The sequence below is a fragment of the Tetrao urogallus genome, assembly GCF_951394365.1.
Source record: "Tetrao urogallus genome assembly, chromosome: 5".
In the NCBI taxonomy this organism is placed as follows: Eukaryota; Metazoa; Chordata; class Aves; order Galliformes; family Phasianidae; genus Tetrao; species Tetrao urogallus.
The window spans coordinates 17,115,098-17,132,695 of record NC_136818.1 but is presented as its reverse complement, the minus strand read 5'-3'; the positions used below and the strand labels follow the sequence as shown (position 1 = coordinate 17,132,695).

The following is a 17,598-nucleotide window of genomic DNA, read 5'->3' as shown; positions in this document are numbered from 1 at the left end:
CCAAGACTGAAAATCCACCCATTTACTGCCTTCTTCTATGGTCCCACCTGGCAGAGAGCAGCCATCAGTGTCACCCCAAGACCTGCTCATGGCATCCAGCTGGAACAGGGCTGGGTGAAGGCACTGCAGCAGTGCAGCAAGGCAATGTGTACTGCTGCACCCTCCTTGCACCAGGACCTGCTGTCACAGGCAAGGAGTGCTGTGGGAGTGCCTGTACCCTGGGGCAGCTGTGTGAGGCTGGCTCTGTCCGTGCCCTCCTCTCCATGCTAGCTCTGCATGGCATCTCAGGGGTCAGACCAAGATCAAAACCCCTTCTGGAAATATTTTCCAGATGGGAAACCACCATTTTTTGCTTCTGCAAGATAAAATCTGCCCCCAGTGTGGAACACAGTTGTTTCTATGAGACTGCTTGTATTTTCTGTAACATTTTCTGTAAGATTTCTTGTTGGTACCTCTGTGGAGCCAGTCTCAAGGGATTTGGGACAGTTAGATCATTATTTTTTCTTCAGCAGGCATTTTACTGAAGTTTTTAGCTGGGAGATTTTATAACAGAGGGTGGCCCCTTGTGCATGAATAAACAAGCTTTCCCATTGCAAAGTAGTAGGATATGAACTCCGAGTGAGTGGTCTTATTCTATTTGTACAAATATGAAACCCTGCAAGGAACCCTTCCATGAGATATAAAGTGTCCTGGATGTCAGAAAACACAAGCAAGGCTCTGAAAATATAATCACTAAAATGATACGAAAAAAGTCATAAAGATTATGTCATGTCTTAATATTTAAATGCTGTCATTTTCTCATCCCCAAGCGCAAAAATACAAAAAAAAAAAAAAAAAAAAAAAAAAAAAAAAAAAAAATCTCTGAAGTAAATGTATCCTGTAATGATTTACCATATTTTCCCCCCTTTTTTTTTTTTTTAATTCTTCTTAAGGTCTCTGATGCAATTTTTCCATGTTTTTATAGGCTACAGAACTGTGAAACAGGGAGCCAGTTCTCTTGCACTTAATTAGTGGTTTTTTAAGCACATCTTGGTGTCTGCTCAAGTCAGTGAAGGCATTGATATTGAGATAAGTGCGGACTAGCTGAGGCCAAAAATATCTTATCCAGAAATGAATTATTGCTTATGCCCTTTAGTGGTATGGGGAGTAAGAGGTCATAATCACAGGGCTGATGGAGCAGGGCAGCGATAGAACAGGCCCACTGTTTTGGAGTTCCAATTTCTACCTTGAAAACTATTTCATCTTGTGTTGAATAACAGTGACTTTGAATGCAGAAGAAGGGCTCAGTGATTCCCTGTGTCTAATCTCAGCTCTGTGTGGGGAATGTGAAGTCAGGTTGCAGGCAAGTCTCGAGCACAGGGTGCAGTCTCTATGGCTGGGCTTCTCCTGCCCACCCCACTCAGCCCCTGCCACCCATACACTGCACTGGGGAACAGAGGTTTTTCGTTATGTTGGCAGGGAGGTTTGCCTCAGAGAGCTCTGCTCATGGTGACAGAGAACAGGTGTGCTTCAGCATCAGTTGGCAGCACACACCTGATGCACACTGTGGCTCGGGGTAGAAGAACAAAACCTGTACAAAGCTGTTCGCCAACGAATAGGTTGCTGGATGCAGGTCGCCAGAACTGTACAACTGAGAGTCAGACAGATTCAAAAAATAGCTCTTTATTTTTTATATATTTTTAATATTTTTTATAGACCAATAATTTTAAGGAAGCAAAATGCCACTTAAGGCAAACACACCTTTCACATGTAAGTCTTTTGATTTAGATAAGAATATCCTCAGGTAGAAGCAGAGATTTAAAAACTGCTAAAGCCTGTGTTCCCAAAGAAGCTCAATGTGTTTGTACATCCTTTTGAGTATCCTCAGACACATTGGAACTTTGCAGCCATTTTATTTGAAATTTGGCAGAAGATAGAAACTATTTTACAATAACAAGTTTTGGAAAAATGAAAAAGTCACTCAGTGGAGAGTTTGTACCTGCATTCCTTCACTGTAAGAACGATCATGCTATAGGCTCACCTCCATTAGACCTCTGAGAATCCACATGGGACAGCACTGCCAGGGCTGTGTCAGCCACAGGAAAGCCTTTAATTGGCAGTCACGCCTTATTAGACGTCAGAGAACCCAACCAGGAGACACAGACCTGCTGGAAGCCAGGTATCATTAGCTCTGCTGCTCACAGAGCCGCATGCTTAAAAAAGTCTTCAATGGCTGTGGCACTGAATGGAGTGGCCCTTCTTTGCAGAGCTGAAATTTGCAGTACATGGAGAAACAAAAGAGGGAACAAAGTGCTGTTTGAACATGTCGAAATAAAATCAAAAGAAAAAGGGATGTGAAAGAGAGAGAAGTTGGGACAGAGATACATACAGTGATCCTTCTAATAAACATTTCGTTATTTTCTGCTTTTTTCTCTGCTCACTGCTAATTAGAGAAACTCAACCTGTTCTCAACTGTCTGTCTTCTTTTGTTAATAAAAAAAAGTCATTAGAGGACTGCCACACTTGCTCTGTTAAATATACTTGAAATGGAAATTGCTAATTGCTGGTGAGAATTCATTTCAGTGGAAATCTCAATTTCTCAGACAAAAAATTCTAGAAAGTTCCTTGGTCATAGATAAAAATATAAGGTTGTAACAGGTTTTCATTATTGATGTTTACTTTTATTTTTTTTGCCACTTTTAATGATAAGGTTCAGTATTCAAATCATCATGTCATAAAGTTCTGGACTGAACTCCAAGCTAACAACGCCTTTTATTTTGTGCAGTTTTGCAGTAGTTTTACATTTTGTTTGGAGCTGTTTAAGGGATTTTTCTATTAGCTTTCCTTTTTTTCTACTCATTTTACCAGCTAGTAAATGAGGCCTGCATAGATAGGATTGTTATTTCATAAATTTGTAAGAATGAATTCAAGCTCATTCCATAACAATTGCCATTTTTCATTCTTATAATGGATTCTCATGCAAAGTAGGTTTAACTATCACTGAATGGTAATAATTATTTAATAAAAATTAGGTCTCAATGGAGCATTAGTTCAAATGCTGTCCTGTGGCAGTTGCTCCCAGCCCCTGCAGAGGATCTGTCCCTCACTCTTGCAACTGGGGACACTGAGTTTCCCCTTCCCTTCTCTACCCAGGTGTCCACCCTGGGTCTGGTGGCTTGGTGACTTCAGAGCTGAAGACAGGCAAATAATAATTGCTTTAGCAGCGCTGTCTCTACCTCCGTATCCCAAGGATCCACAATACTCTTTCTCCTTTCAATGCTGTTTCTATTTTTAATGTGGATACACACTTCTGGTGTGGATTCACACTGCCACTGTCTGAACGAGCACAGACCTGTCCTCTCTGCAGATAAAAGGACATGGTGTGAATTGATGTCAAGTGATTTTGTTTAGAAGTTTACAAAGTAGAAGCAACATGGAGATGACTTTTCAAAAGAAATTTGGCTTTCTAGTTTTGTTGTAGACGAAGTTACTCTTGGGTTTCAACATGGAAGTGACTGGAAATCAAACTGAAAATATATCCAACTCATACTGGATATTGAAAATGTAAAGAGAAGGAAAGATAAGCACAGTGGAAAATGCTGAGTTTCTTTTCTTGTTACTGCCATCTCCATTAATTAGAGAATTTCCCGTATTTTCTTTTAAATTACACTTATTGTATTGGCAGAGGGCTTGATTTTCCTGCAAGGGAAAACGCAAAACATTCAGGATTGCAAAGCTGTGCTGTCAGAGACGTTTTTCTGGGAAACATTATCAGCCGTACAAAGAATGTACGCAAGCAAGAAATTTTCCATTTTGTATTGTCACAGCTCTGTTGATCCTGCAGACTGTGGGCTGTGCACCAGCTTGGATTGGTGCAGGGCTGATTGCAGTTTAACAAGACCAGGTGACCATTCCACTGGTTCCCTCAGAGGTAGAAGAGTCTTTTTTTTCTGCCCAGGATGGAGGAAGCAATCTGGGATTGGGAGCCCCAATGCCTTTTGAAGTATTTTTCTTGCTACAGCATAAGCCCTCTGACACAACTTGATCTGTCTGCAGAGATGCCCTTTTATCCACGCGATTTGAATGAAAGAAACAAACAGAGAAACCATTTTTCTGAAGCTGGCAGTACATTTAAGAAAAGGTTTAATTTCCTTCAGTATCTGAGTTATGTCACTGCTTTTCTTGCTGATATTTATTTTTTGGACAGAGATAGGTAAAACAATCCCCAAGGAAATGTGGAAGTGGGTTTTTATCTCAGACATGGAGGACTCAGAGGGTCAGAACTATTTTATTCACATGAATCTCACTCTTCAATGGACACAGCAGCTGCTGCACAAATTCGTACAGGCAAGCTGATAAAGGATGAAAGTAATTTTAACTGAAATAAAATGTGACAGTAGTAGAGAGAAAGACTCACAAGGATGAGGGGTTAATCATTGCAGGACTGAACTGAGGTTCCAAAATGAAAAAATTGCTTTTCTGTTTGATTTGGAGAAGTAGGAAGCTTTCAGAATTCTGGTCACAGGATGACGTCCCTTAGTAGATGGCTCTCATTAGAGTTTGTTAAAAACTTCTTTGAGGAAACTGTTCCTCATTGACAAATTTTATTTAATCAAAATAGATCTGGGTTCAAGCCCCTGCTGAGCCTGATTCACTGTCCTGGGTTGAAAAAATCAGAGGCTCTAACCTGAATCTTCTACGCATTAATGAGCCTCTGCCTTGCCGATGTGTTTACCCTCCTGCAGATAAGAGGCCACAAGAAAGATGCACAGGGAGAAGCCGATGACCAAGAAATAGTTATTCTGTCACAGGAAAGTTTCATGATGGAAATGCTTTTTCATTTTAACTGATAATAAGATTTCTAAAAAAGTGTGTTAAAGAAAAAATATTATTTAAGTGAATCAAAATTTTGTTTCAATCGCTTTGCAGCATATTTTAGTTTCGACATTTCATTCCAATTAACTTAGATTGCAAAACAGACATTTTAAAGCTAAATGGGGCTGTTGCATTTCATGTTGTCAAACAGCACATATTGGCAATTCTGAAACTTTTTCCACACATTTTTTCAGGATACAGTTCCTTTCTGAAAAGCGTGTCTACCTAGAGCCACTCTCGCTTCTGACAAACAGGCATTTCCAAAAATGGAAAAGCTTACTGTCTCCAGTCAAGACAGGATGGAGTTTTTGTTGTTTAGCTCACAAAGTAAATAAATAAGTAAATAATCTTAAAAATGTTACTGACTTCTGACCAAATGTGTTATGGGGCTGTCTGGCTTTTGACATCAAACCTCTGGGTCTGAGCAATTTAACTAATACCTGTTTTAGAAATACCTTTTGAGGAACTGGAGGGATATAGGACATTGAAATGCGTTGAGTAAATCTCCATCTATCTGGCACAGCTCCTGATTCTGTGCCAGCAGTTGCAGAACCACTGGGAGGAAGGGAAGATTTCATTTTCCACAACACAACTTGCAAGAGAGAGGTGAGACCTTTAGGTGTTAACGAACGAAATATGAAGTGATATTCAAAATATATTTAAAGATGGAGAGCCTGTGCATGTGATTGCACTGTTTACACAGGGGAGTTAGTTCATCTGCTTTCAACGCTATCTTTCATTTTATAGATCTAGAGTACAGTGATACAATTTGCTGTAGATGGCTGATTATGAGGCTGTCTCCACACTGCTCAGTGCTCAAGGCATGTGGAATCATATTTGTTTTCTGGGTGAAGATGATCACGATCAGCACTTTTATCAGTGTATTTGCCCACCTACTGCATAAAGATCCACTTTGCTGTTCCAAGTACTGACAGAATGCTCTAGTGAGATAAGGAAATATAACCATTCCTCTAGGGATGGTTGACAGGAGAAAAAAAAAATTAGCCAAAATACTATTATCACAGGGAGCCTTCTGAAAATTCTTCATTTCTTCTGCATTTTTCTTCTCAAATATTTGGGATACAGAACTGTATAACTCAGAATCCTTTGATAAGTACCAGTTTCCCACTTCTAAATGTCCAGTTTAGGTATTTAGATGAAATATGCATTAATTGTCATAGAAGACTTAGGGGAGGAAGGGTACTTTGGAGCAGGCTATGAATTAATGCATCGAATAACATGCCTAATAGCTCCCTTACAGTGCTCTTATCTCCTGCTATGCCAGTGAATTCTAGCCTTCTTCTCTGACGTTGCTAGCTACTCACTAGTGCCCAGGGTTGCTAGACAAGGTTTGTGCCCTGTACTCAGGGTCCCAGCAAAGATGTCACCTTGGTGCTAAGGCAGTTTTTCCTCACAGCCTATCTCAGCAGGCTTCTGTGGTTTTGCAGTGAGCTGTGTGCATCTTCTTGCTGCCCACCTACAGCTGCCTGCTTCCCTTACCTGTGCTGCCTGCGCCCATCCTCGTTAAATGTCAGCTCTGCTTTGCTCAATACCACTTCAGCACTAGAGAGGATCTGAGCTGTAGAGAAGTAGAGCACTTATCCTGCAAGTTTTCTTGAAGACCTTCATCTCCTTTGAGCTCATTTTGAGCTTCATTACTTACTGATATTAGCCTATACTTTTGATTAGAATAACAGTTCACTGATGAGCTCTCTTCGCATAACTAAAATAACTAGAATATTTCATTACTGACACTCACATGATGTTTTACCATTCAGTCTTTTTTTTATATAGGTTTCTTAAGCCTGCATGTGAGTGGTTGCCTACTTGCAAATCACAGAGCAGTTAGCATCTTTGAATCTTTCTGCTATATGTTTCCCCTTCAGTGCTGCCACTAAGCCCTCTGCTTATTAGGATGCTAGGCCTAGAACTCAGTAAAAAAGATTTGTTGTTTTTCCCACAACTCAGGACATTCATAGATACAGTATAGAAGACCACCAGATTGCTTTCTGAAAGCTGTCCTGGACTTTGGAACAAACAGTAGTTTATTAGTTCATGTAGCTCAATTCTAACGTTTTAAAAAGGCTATCAGCCATCATCCAAATCAGTTTTGCATCTTGATCCAGTAGCTGAAGCCTTGTTAAGTAACATCCCATCTGCTAACCTATATCTCTAGAGTCATTTAAGCAGCTAATGTGAATGAATCAAATCATTCCATCTGTACTGTATCAATATTTGGAAAGCTTTCGCTCAGTTACAAATTTATTCTTTGTAACAAAGAATCTTGTTTTTTTTCCAGAGAGTGCACCACCTTGTCTGATAATCCACTTCCACTAATATTTCTTAATCCTACAACCCTTCAGCAAAACTAATAATTACTGATGGAAAGGATAATTTAGGCTATGCATTTCATGTACTGCTAAGTTAGTGCTCACTGAGACGTGAGGAGGAAGAACCACCACTACATAGGCAGCTTTTCCATGGACTTTGTTATCCTGAAGATTGTAAGTACAGAAACCCCCCTTGGAGAAGATTTTATGTCTCCTTTCTGTCAGGTAGCAGCTCTTTCCACTTTATTCTGAGCACTGTGTTGGGCAACCAGTGTGTACTGCTTTTTGCTTTGCATGTCTGGGCACATGTAGATTCTTGTAGAGGAGCTGGAAAGCATACACTGTAATTTCCATAGCCAAGGGCTATGCAGCAGATCGATTGCATGGCCCAGTAAGATCTCCCTTCTAGTTGAGTCAGTTTTTCCCAGTTGCTACTGAGAATAATTTTAAAATTTTATGTATATCTTCCCCAGATTAAAATCACGCTTTTGCCCACAACAATAACATTAATTTTCTAAAGGCTGTTGATTTATATGGGTAGGTAGATAGGCAAAAATAGCATCCTTCCTGAAGCACCATGCATTCATTTATGCTTTCAGTCTTCTTCCACCAGTATCTTAGTCCTTAGATGCTAACAAAAAAAAAAGAACGACAACAACAAAAAAATCAGTAGCCTGAACTGTATATTGAAATACACCTTAGAGTCATTCATAAATATTTCTCTAACAGGAAGGAGGATTTATATCTTCAGTAGTTATCAGGAAGCATTTTAGTAGAAAAAGAAAGCTTCTGTAAAATGGTGATAGATAATGCTAAAATAGAATATATATTATAATATAAAATCAAAACAGTGCATAATTATTTTCTTTACCATTTGGATATTTCAAAGACAGCCAAATTAATAGGAAATAAATGTTAATTCATTGTAAAACCTCTCCTGGGTATCCAAGAGGAATAATATTTGTTTATCCGCTTGCTATGATAAGAATATTAGAAACTGTGAAGTCAAAGACTGATTTCCTAATAGGGTGGCATTTTGAGAGCTATTTTATTTAGAGATCTTGTGCAGTTTAGAACCAAAGCTGAAATAAGTCTCCGTCTTCTGGGGAAGCAAGATGGCATTCTGCTAAATGCTAGAATTTTATCATTTGAAGGGAGGAAAAAAAGCAAAAAGAAAGCAGCCAGCAAGACCTAAGAATATAAAAGCATTTGAGATCTCAGAAGGAGTTTAAATCAATGCACTGCCACAGTTACAGCACAGATGAAAGAGCCTGCTGTCTCAATTGCCAGGAAACTACTTAGAAACTCTCACTTTGATTTTATTTATTTATTTGATTTATTTATTTATTTATTTATATATTGCTAGCCCATTATATTATCACTAAATGCAGTATATGAGAGCATCACTGCTTTGATGTTGTACAGCTACAGCAAATGGAAACTAATATGGTAGAACAGTCAAACTATGTGCTTTGCATTTCTGTATACAAATATATACCCATCAATTTTCTTACTTCTGCCTCTTACTTCTACTCTGTATCTCCTTACTGTTATTTCTGGTTTCTTAAAGATGATAATTATTTTACACCTGTATTCTGAAGAGAGCTACATGTATATATTTCAGAGGGTGTAAAAAATAAAATTTTCTCCAAGCTATTGTCTCTTAAACCACCTACCACAAATGCAAAGGGATTTAACAGTGATCTTGAGACAGTTTCAAATAGGAGCATGACTGCTGCTAGACATTGCAGTGCTCTTGTTCTCACAGATCTAATCACACCAAGAAGACTTCTTGAAAAGCAACTCGTTACTAAACAGACCTGATTCTGTGACCTGCTGATTTCTTCTTTCTAGTTTCATAGAAGTTATTCTGTCATCTGCAACATCTTCCATTGGAAAAGGTGAGAAAAGCACTGGATAGAAATTGTTTCAGTGGATGATCTGGCTGGAAATGCTTCAGTGCCGCTTTGTTCAGAGCACTGAGTGAATGGCACAGGTCTTGCATACAGCCACCTGGCTTATGCCAGAGTTTGGGCAGGATGATAATGCAGTGTGGGGATATTCTTCCTGTTCCTGCTAGAAATATTGGTTATGAGCTAAACCTTAAAGTTCTTACACAGATCTCTTAAGGGATTTGTCTCAGGAAAGACTTCAGAAATTGCCTTCTCTTTGTTGTGTAATGATTCTGCTAAAAGCAGAGGCACTTACAGTGTTGTATAACTGCTGTAGTAGAACCTGTCACTGATAATGAACTTTTTCTTCATAGTATGCAAATTAAAAGTTTCAGATTGATGTGAATGATTAAAAAAAAATCATGTATTCTGTAATATTCCTTTTACACAATAATAACAACCTGACAGTTTACTCCAGTTCCTCAAGTAAGATTTGTAATGGCTCTAGATCCTTTGACAAAGCTAGACTGGTTATTTATGTTTATGTAGTAATAGAGCAGACAGGTCATTTTGTATGCAAGACATCAGCATGGACCTTTGAATGTTTCCTCCATTGCTGCATTCTGCAGAGCAGTTTTACTTAGAGCCTTAGTCTGTGATTCATTTCGCACCCACGTTCCCCAATGAGATCATGCTGTGTATGTTTGATTTACCAGCAGCAAAGCAGGCATTGTGTGTCTTTCAGTATCTCAGACGTGTCTGTATAGATTAGAATTGTTACCTACCATTGCAACTTATGCTGAACAGTTATATTTCAGAATATTAAGGGTACAGTATTACTGATCATACACAGTATGTCGGCTTGTTTATTTCTTTTGGGGAGCAAAGGATAACAGCTGGAAAGAAAGAGGAGTCTGAATTAGGTAAAAAGAAGGGATCTTACTGTCAAGGATGTCACATAGTCACAAAGCCCTTGATTACTTATAGGACCTTCCTCTTCTGAAGAAGAAAAGGCTACTTTCTACCTAACTGTTTCAGGTGAATGCCTGGGTCAGTGCACTGCTGAATGTTAATTAACTCACAAGAGTGATTCACTTGAATTATGCAGGACCAAGGGACATTGAACAGATGCTGTCTCTGCCACGTGAAGTCCCAGCACCTTTGCTTTCCAAAACCTGGGATGTTCAACCAAATAAGCAACCCACTTCTTGTCCATAAGCAGTTTCTGTTGGCCACAGGTTTTGGGCTGCTGGTCTGGAGCAATATAACCATTCGTATGTGCTCAGTTGTGAAGTTTAGGCTTTTGCTTCAGGATCTAAAGGGAAATAAATTTCACTGTGTTTAGTCTTGAAAAGCTTGATATTAACGGGGGGACGACGACAGACAGGGCTGCTCTCCATCAGGTTCAAGCATGAGGCACTGACAGCATCTGTCAGGGTAGCACCCTGTTTGCATTAATCTCCTGTTGAGGTGGTTTAATAAGACATTAAATGATGGTGCAATCAAAAGGCAGTTCCATTTTAAATACAGCTATAGCTGGACCACTTTTGCTGCTCTTCACACCTGTAAAATAAGATATCAGCAGAAGTGAGTGTTCAACGTTCAGCTTTGCGAGGAGAGTGAGCACGCCTGCTCCCACTGCAATCAGCAGGACCAAAGCAGGGGCACTGGTGATGTGTGAGACAGGTCAACTCAGTTCTGAGATTTTCCTGGATTTTGAGTCTGCTGCCCTGCCACCTCTCTTGTGCTGACAAGGGGGCACAGTGTCATCTAAACAGAGGCAGCCAGGTGTGATGCTAAATAGCTATCTCTGTAGTGTAGAAATTGTCTTGGCTAACATTGTGCAGTGCCCCTTTCTCTTTTTCAACCCCTTCTAAAAGGCAACAAAGCCTTCTGCATTGATTGGAAGATCAATGGAAGATACTATAAGACTAAAACACAACTATCACCATCTGATATATACAGCCTAAGAAATTTTGAAGTTCAAAATGTTCTGGAATTCTCCAGAAACATGACCAAAACTCTTTCTGTTGGTTTTGTATGCACTGATGTTTGAATATTCCTTGTTCCAGGAAAAGCCTGTAAAAATATTCCCCTGCTTTTATCACAGTGAAATCAGTGAAAAGCATGTCTTTGGGGAATTATCTGCACCATTGGGCACCATAGTCATAAGGCTTCTATAGAAGAACGAGGTTGTCTGAAAACACTAGCTAATTCAGTTTCTAAGACTTTCTATTTCAGATAATATTTTTCCTCAGTGCAGTGATTTACATTCTTTAAACAAACAAACAAAAAAACAACAACTATATTTTGCCTTCAGTTCTGGAACCTTCTTGGCTTCCCACTAAAGTCAAGCAGCGCAATGCACATGGAACTCGGATTGATCCCAGTTAGTCTTAGTGTGATATCATCTTCTGCACATTTTTATATTGTTGCAGTTCGTAACACTGCACCATAAGATAGAAAACAGTAAAAGCCTCCTTATTTATAAGGTTATTACAGGTATCCTCCAGTGTATCTCATGTGTATACATCCTGTCAAAATACTTCAAGATTTTGACAACAGTGCCTGAACTTATTTCAAGTGACATAATGTGGCTTTTGACTGATTTTTTTTTTTTACAGTTTTAGTATTTTTAACCACAGTTAATAAAAGGGGTACCTGTGCACAAAAATAATAGAAAATTTGTTGGTGAACAAAGAGGTTTAAATAAGCAGCAGTTGAGATTTGCAGTTAAATATCCTGTACCAGAAATTATTAGGATGTTCTCTGTAATTTCTCTGGAATAATAATAAAAAAGTCTTGAAGTCTGAGGAAGGCATAGCAGACCTAATTAATGCCCACGCTGTTTCTGCAGAAAAACAGATTTTGTATAATGTAAATGCACTGCATAGAAAATGTTCTGCTTAAATTGTAGTTTGTCCTTATTTTTTCTCTTGCATAGTAATAGTGTATGGTATTTTACAATGTGAAGTGCACCTTTCTGCAAATTTGCAAGTTGTATTATCATATCTTAAATATGAAAAAGAATTATATAGTTCCTGCATTTAATTTTCCCTGTATTATTGTGTTGATACCAAACGTGGTCTGAAGTATATTTTCTTATCCAAAGAGTGTGCCTGCATTTGTGCACATCCATACATTCATGTTCAAAGATCGATAGATAGCTATTTCAATTTTATGCTCATTATGTGTGTATGTAAATGCCAGTTTTATCAGGAGCATTGTTTTTAGTTTTTAGAATAAAAGCTGAATCAGAATCTGAAAACACTGACACATCTGGAATTTATGAGTATTTCCAGGGAATGACAATTAGCAGTAGTCAACCAACCCTGTATCTCTCCGCTGGTGGGTTAGGATTTAGCTAATGAGAATGTGTTCAGAGGAGTTGGAGCATTTTATTCACTTGTTGTCAGTTTAGTTGGGATCTCTGTGGTTTTCAATCAGAGCTGATACCCACAGGGTAGTTTAAAAAAAACCTTGCAACTTGTCAGGCAGGCAGTTGTATGCTATCAGTAGTTCTGTGTCTAAATGTTAAGCTTTGCACATCAGGGATTGTTGCTCTGTATGCTTATGAAGCTATACTGCTACCTGTGTTTCTAAAGCACCTAAAGTATCCTTTCAGTGATATCCAGGGAAAGGACAAAAGCAATGGGCATAAATTGGAATACAGAGTGTTCAATTTAAATATATGAAAAAAACTGTAAGGGCAATTGGATAGTAAACCCTGAGAAGTTGTGGAGTGTCTTTGGAGATACTCAAAACCCAAATGGTTGTGATCCTGAATAGCCTCCTCTGACTAACCTTTCTCTGAGCTGGAAGGCTGGTCTACAGAATCTCTCTTTGATTGGAGTCTAAATCTATTTATCTGTGCTTCCCAAACAAGCAGGCTAGGGAATACGCAGCATATGCAGGTAGCATCTGTGTGTGCTGCAGAGTCCTGGAATTGCACTTTGGTTGCTCTTAGGGCAAGGCCTACAGATTTGCTTCTAAACAGCCTTCAGATCTGGTCTAAAGTCTTCCATCAGGAAACCTAGACATAATCGGAGTTACACAGTCCTTTCTTCTCCTGAACTGACATAGGAGCAAGCAGCCAATAAATACCAATTGTTCTTTGCCAGTTTAGTTGCTATGAGGGTCATCTAGTAATCAATAAATCCAAAAAGTTTGCTAACTTCTTGTGCTCGCTCTTCTTGTGCCTGGACATTGTTGATAACTGGACTTACATTTCATAGGTGTGCAGTGCAATCCAGAATCAAGATTTCACTGTTATTGATGACTACTGCACTGGACTGCGAGCTCTTCTTTACCTGAAAAGCATTGAGGAACTTGGAGACTGGAATGGACAGAGTCCTGCAACCATGCGCCATCAGAAAGGAAAACCGGTATCCAGTATTGCTGATCTGATAGGAAAGGTATCATTGTTATTCCTGTATAACTCTATGTCTATGCATTTCCATCTTCACTGTACACAGTCTCTGCTAATTGCTTTGTGTTTGTTTGTTTTTGTTTTTTTTTGTTCAGTGTATTAGCAAATATCTAAGGGCAGCTTAAGGAGGCAGACTTGAAATGCCTTGATATGGGATAACTTTTTACTCTGAATATGATGTCTCCACTCTGTTTGTAGTAGTGTTTTAATGTGTAGAATGTGAAATAACAAATGCTTTGGAACAATTTCTGGACTGCTTGTTTTAGTGAAACTCAACTCTATTTAGACAGATACTGATATTGTGCCAGGGTGTTCCATCATAATGAAATATTCAGGCGATATGAAAGGCCCCTAGCACTAGACTTGACCATCTGAAACAGCTTCTGTCACAACCAAGTTGATAGTTGGAACGCTCCATCAAGTAGGAGATGATCCTACAGTCATCATGCCTGAGCACCTCGTGGTCTGTCATGGATACTGACTCCCATACCTACTACAAGACAGGAAGGTCCAGATGATGAACAGAAAAACTGAATGATTTAATAAATTCCATGAGATCATTTAAATCTAGAAAGTCAATGGTGGAATAGGAATGTAAACTATGGTCTGCGTGAATTCCTAACCTCTGGACTGTCCCTCCTCTCTGCTCTAGTAGTTCCCTACTACAAAAGCATCTTTGGAGATTTTTGCTAGATACAATAGATTGCAGCAGCCCCAGTGCTGCTCACCCCTACACCAGGACACCTGCTGATCCTCGCTGAGAAGCAGGGAGGTGTAACCAGCTTCCTACTGACGCCCTGCTGCCTACTGCTTTAAGCAAAATATCTGCACAGCGGGGAGGCAGAGCTTTTGTTTCTGGTTACTAGAGGGGATCCCTTTGAAGACTGATTTCAGTTATACATCATGCCTATTGATTATCCTTCTAAAAATCTGATATAACACTGTTGAAAATGTTGTAAAAAGTAAAGAATTACAAAAGAATAGGATTTGGAGTGTCAAATGCCTCCAAATCTCTGCTTATCATTGCTGATGACTGGAGTTGGATTTAGCAGGAGATTAGAGACTCCGGAATTGTTGTTCTCTGTGGAGCTCTGAAAATTATAACATTACCTTTCAGAAGAAAAGACAATCCCATTCCTAAAGCTCTGAATAATACACTGCTTAAAAATAAAAGAAGATATAAGCAGTTTCATTTTCATCTACTTAAGCTAAGCAGTTAAGCCAGTCTCAGAGGGTTATATCCAAACTTCCTTTCTGTAACACCTGTAGAAATACAGCATTTTCAATTCATGTGACACAGATTTTTTGCAATTCTTTAAAGCAGCACTCTCTGTTCTTGGAATTAAGTTTGCATTTTACTAAACAGACAGCCATTGACAAAGATGTTTCTAGTGTCCTTTTGAATAAGAAAAAGATTATAATTTTCTGCTTGTCACTAAATCAATAGTTAACATTGAAAAAGGTAGTGTGAAAAGATGCTTTAAGGGAGCACTTAATAATTCAAAGCAATCTTAACTTGAAACGAGTAACATGAAAAAGAATGAAAAACAAAGCCCGATGTAATCGTGGCTGGCTGGCTTTTTTAGGCATTTAAAAAGGGCAAGATATTCAGAATATAACCAATTCTGTGTTTGATTGCCCTTAGCATAGAATTATATCACTGGATCATTGCTACTAAATAAAATATAAAGCTGCACCATTGATAAAGCAGTGATATTTTTTAAACTGAAGCTCAGGATGACTGTCCAAGAATAAGCATTCAAGGGAAAAGGAAGAAAAATAACACCAGACGGGTAAAAGGAAGTACTGTGATAAATGATCCTACTAGGGGCAATCAAATACAAAGGCTTGATATCATTAATATTTATAATATCATAATTAGCTGCACTGTGCCTAAGCAGTGTTATTAGTGTAACTAATTATGTTATCATAAACTAAGTTAGCAATACTATAGGAATCAGTATTCTTACCTTCATAAATTATTATCAATATTGGATTTCATGTACTTGTGCCTAGCAAATTCAGTTAGGTATTGCAGTTCCATCTAGATTCAAATACAAGTATCTAGCTTGCTTGGCAGCAAGTAATAACATGTACTCCTGACTTTCTTTCTAAAATAAATTCACTGAAAAGCACACCCCTACTCCCTCTTGAAAAAGAGGAGATAGCCTATTGATGTGGTGTGTATGTTTTCATTGATAAAAATAATGTATGACCATATCTTACACGTGCACTAAAATGTGACAGCCAGAATCCTTCATTCCAGTTATTAAAAACTTCCAAGGAAATGTCCAAGTTTCTCTTAGCAGTACTGTGAGATGAAATGCAGTTTCTTTGGTAAAACCCCTTAAGAAGCTAAACAGCAAATACTGATGAAGTTTTGCATTTTAAAAAGTGAAGATTCCATTTAAAAATGTTGATTTATTTGCAGTAAACGTAAAAATATAAAGGAACAATTCTCCATTTTGTAGGTGATGAAATTCCTATTGATTTTCATATGGAAACATAGAGATTATTCAGGCAATTGAAAATTTAATGATAAGGAACTGTGGAACAAGTATAATTTTCAAAAGCTTTGAGAACCACTTGCTTTCTGATTGTATAAAAGTTCATTAAGCCTTTCCCAGTCCTCAGTCTATTGCAGAATTAGGACTGGGCCTATTCCTTATTAAGTACGTTCATAATGGTATCTATGTGGACTCACAGTGCAATACTGAATATTAATGTCCATATTTTTATATAGCAGTGCTCTAGTCTTTAGATAATTCATGTCCTTTCCTCATATCTGCATCAAATAGATGCTGAGTGCAGAGTGTTGCCACAGGAGAGTGACACAGTAGAATTTTGTCATGAATTTTTTTAGTATTTGATGACCAGAGTCAATGAAATGATAAACACTTTCTTCTAAGCAGAGCACCTGACATCAAAGCGAAGCTGTCTTGCCCTGCAGACACCAGATAAACGGCCAAATGAACAGTTATCTCTGTTGGTTGTTACATTTATCACAATCATTTCCTTTGTAAACAGAAAGAGTACTAAAAATGCTGTGCTAAGTGGTGTGAATAAGCAGTTTAAGAGCAGACACACCCATCTTCGTCTAAAAGGGGAATGATTTTGATCAGTACCTATTTGTGCTTTTACATTAATGCTAGAAATACTTGCATCTGATAATTTCAAGCCCTTAACAAATGAGAAGCATCATAGCTCTGACAAATATTTTGGGAACTCAAGTGCTGCTTTTTGGCTTTGCAACATTGCATAATGTGTTTTTTGGTCTGTAGACTCTGAATGCATCGTCTTTGAGGCAGCTGGTGTATATTTACCAATAGCTCTTCCGTAACATTAGCATTCTGTGTTTGCTAATGCAGTGGTTGCTGCTGCAGTCAGTACCTGCCATTGTCCCAAGATGTGACCTGTGATAGTACACTACCTGTCATATCAATGAGATTCCTACTTAGAAATGCTAAACCCAGTTGTGGCTTCTATTCACTGGCTTCCATAGCTTCGCATAGCTCCACTAATTTTTTTCACACTTTACCAGGACTGCAGCCTTATCCACAGCCATTCCAAAGACACTCCTAGCATGCATGTTGCATCAGCCTCACAAAAGTGGGCAAAGCCAGTTTTCAGGGCTTCCTTCCTCATTGCTTTTCTGATGGCTTGTTTAGGTGTTTTTTTCTGAGAGCACCTGACATTTGAAACTTTGACACAGGTGGCTGTCATTAATATCCCCCCTGAATCACCTTTCCATTGAATGCATGAAATAAACCTTGTCAGCTTGCCTCAGCTATAATCTCAGCTTGCAAATATAGACACTGAGATGAGAGAGTGGCAAGGTAATGGTGACACCACACTTCTTTCTCACTGACTCCGTCAAGGAAGAACTTTCGTAAGAGCACGTTTGCCTCATCATGAATTTAGATAGAGATCAGAGCATGATGCAATGAGGCAGACAATTAAGCATGCTCTTATAACCTGAAATTATTAGGGTGACTGCTTAAGAGAGGGATTTTTAATATATTTATACATTTACAGTATCTCATAATTCCAAATTAACTGAATTGTGTTTTGGAATAATATCTCTGAGTTTCCT

At 38.6% G+C, this 17,598-nt stretch overlaps 1 protein-coding gene across 1 annotated transcript in view; it reads left to right on the top strand.

Annotated features, from left to right (window-relative positions):
* The window catches only part of DPYD (dihydropyrimidine dehydrogenase), a gene marked incomplete at both ends in the record, with an annotated part of 315,748 nt that overhangs the window by 258,581 nt on the left and 39,569 nt on the right, over positions 1-17,598 (top strand). Inside the window, one exon of the mRNA XM_079535506.1 lies at positions 13,312-13,491. Coding sequence (XP_079391632.1) covers positions 13,312-13,491 — 180 coding nt within the window. The remainder of the gene's footprint in view (positions 1-13,311; positions 13,492-17,598) is intronic.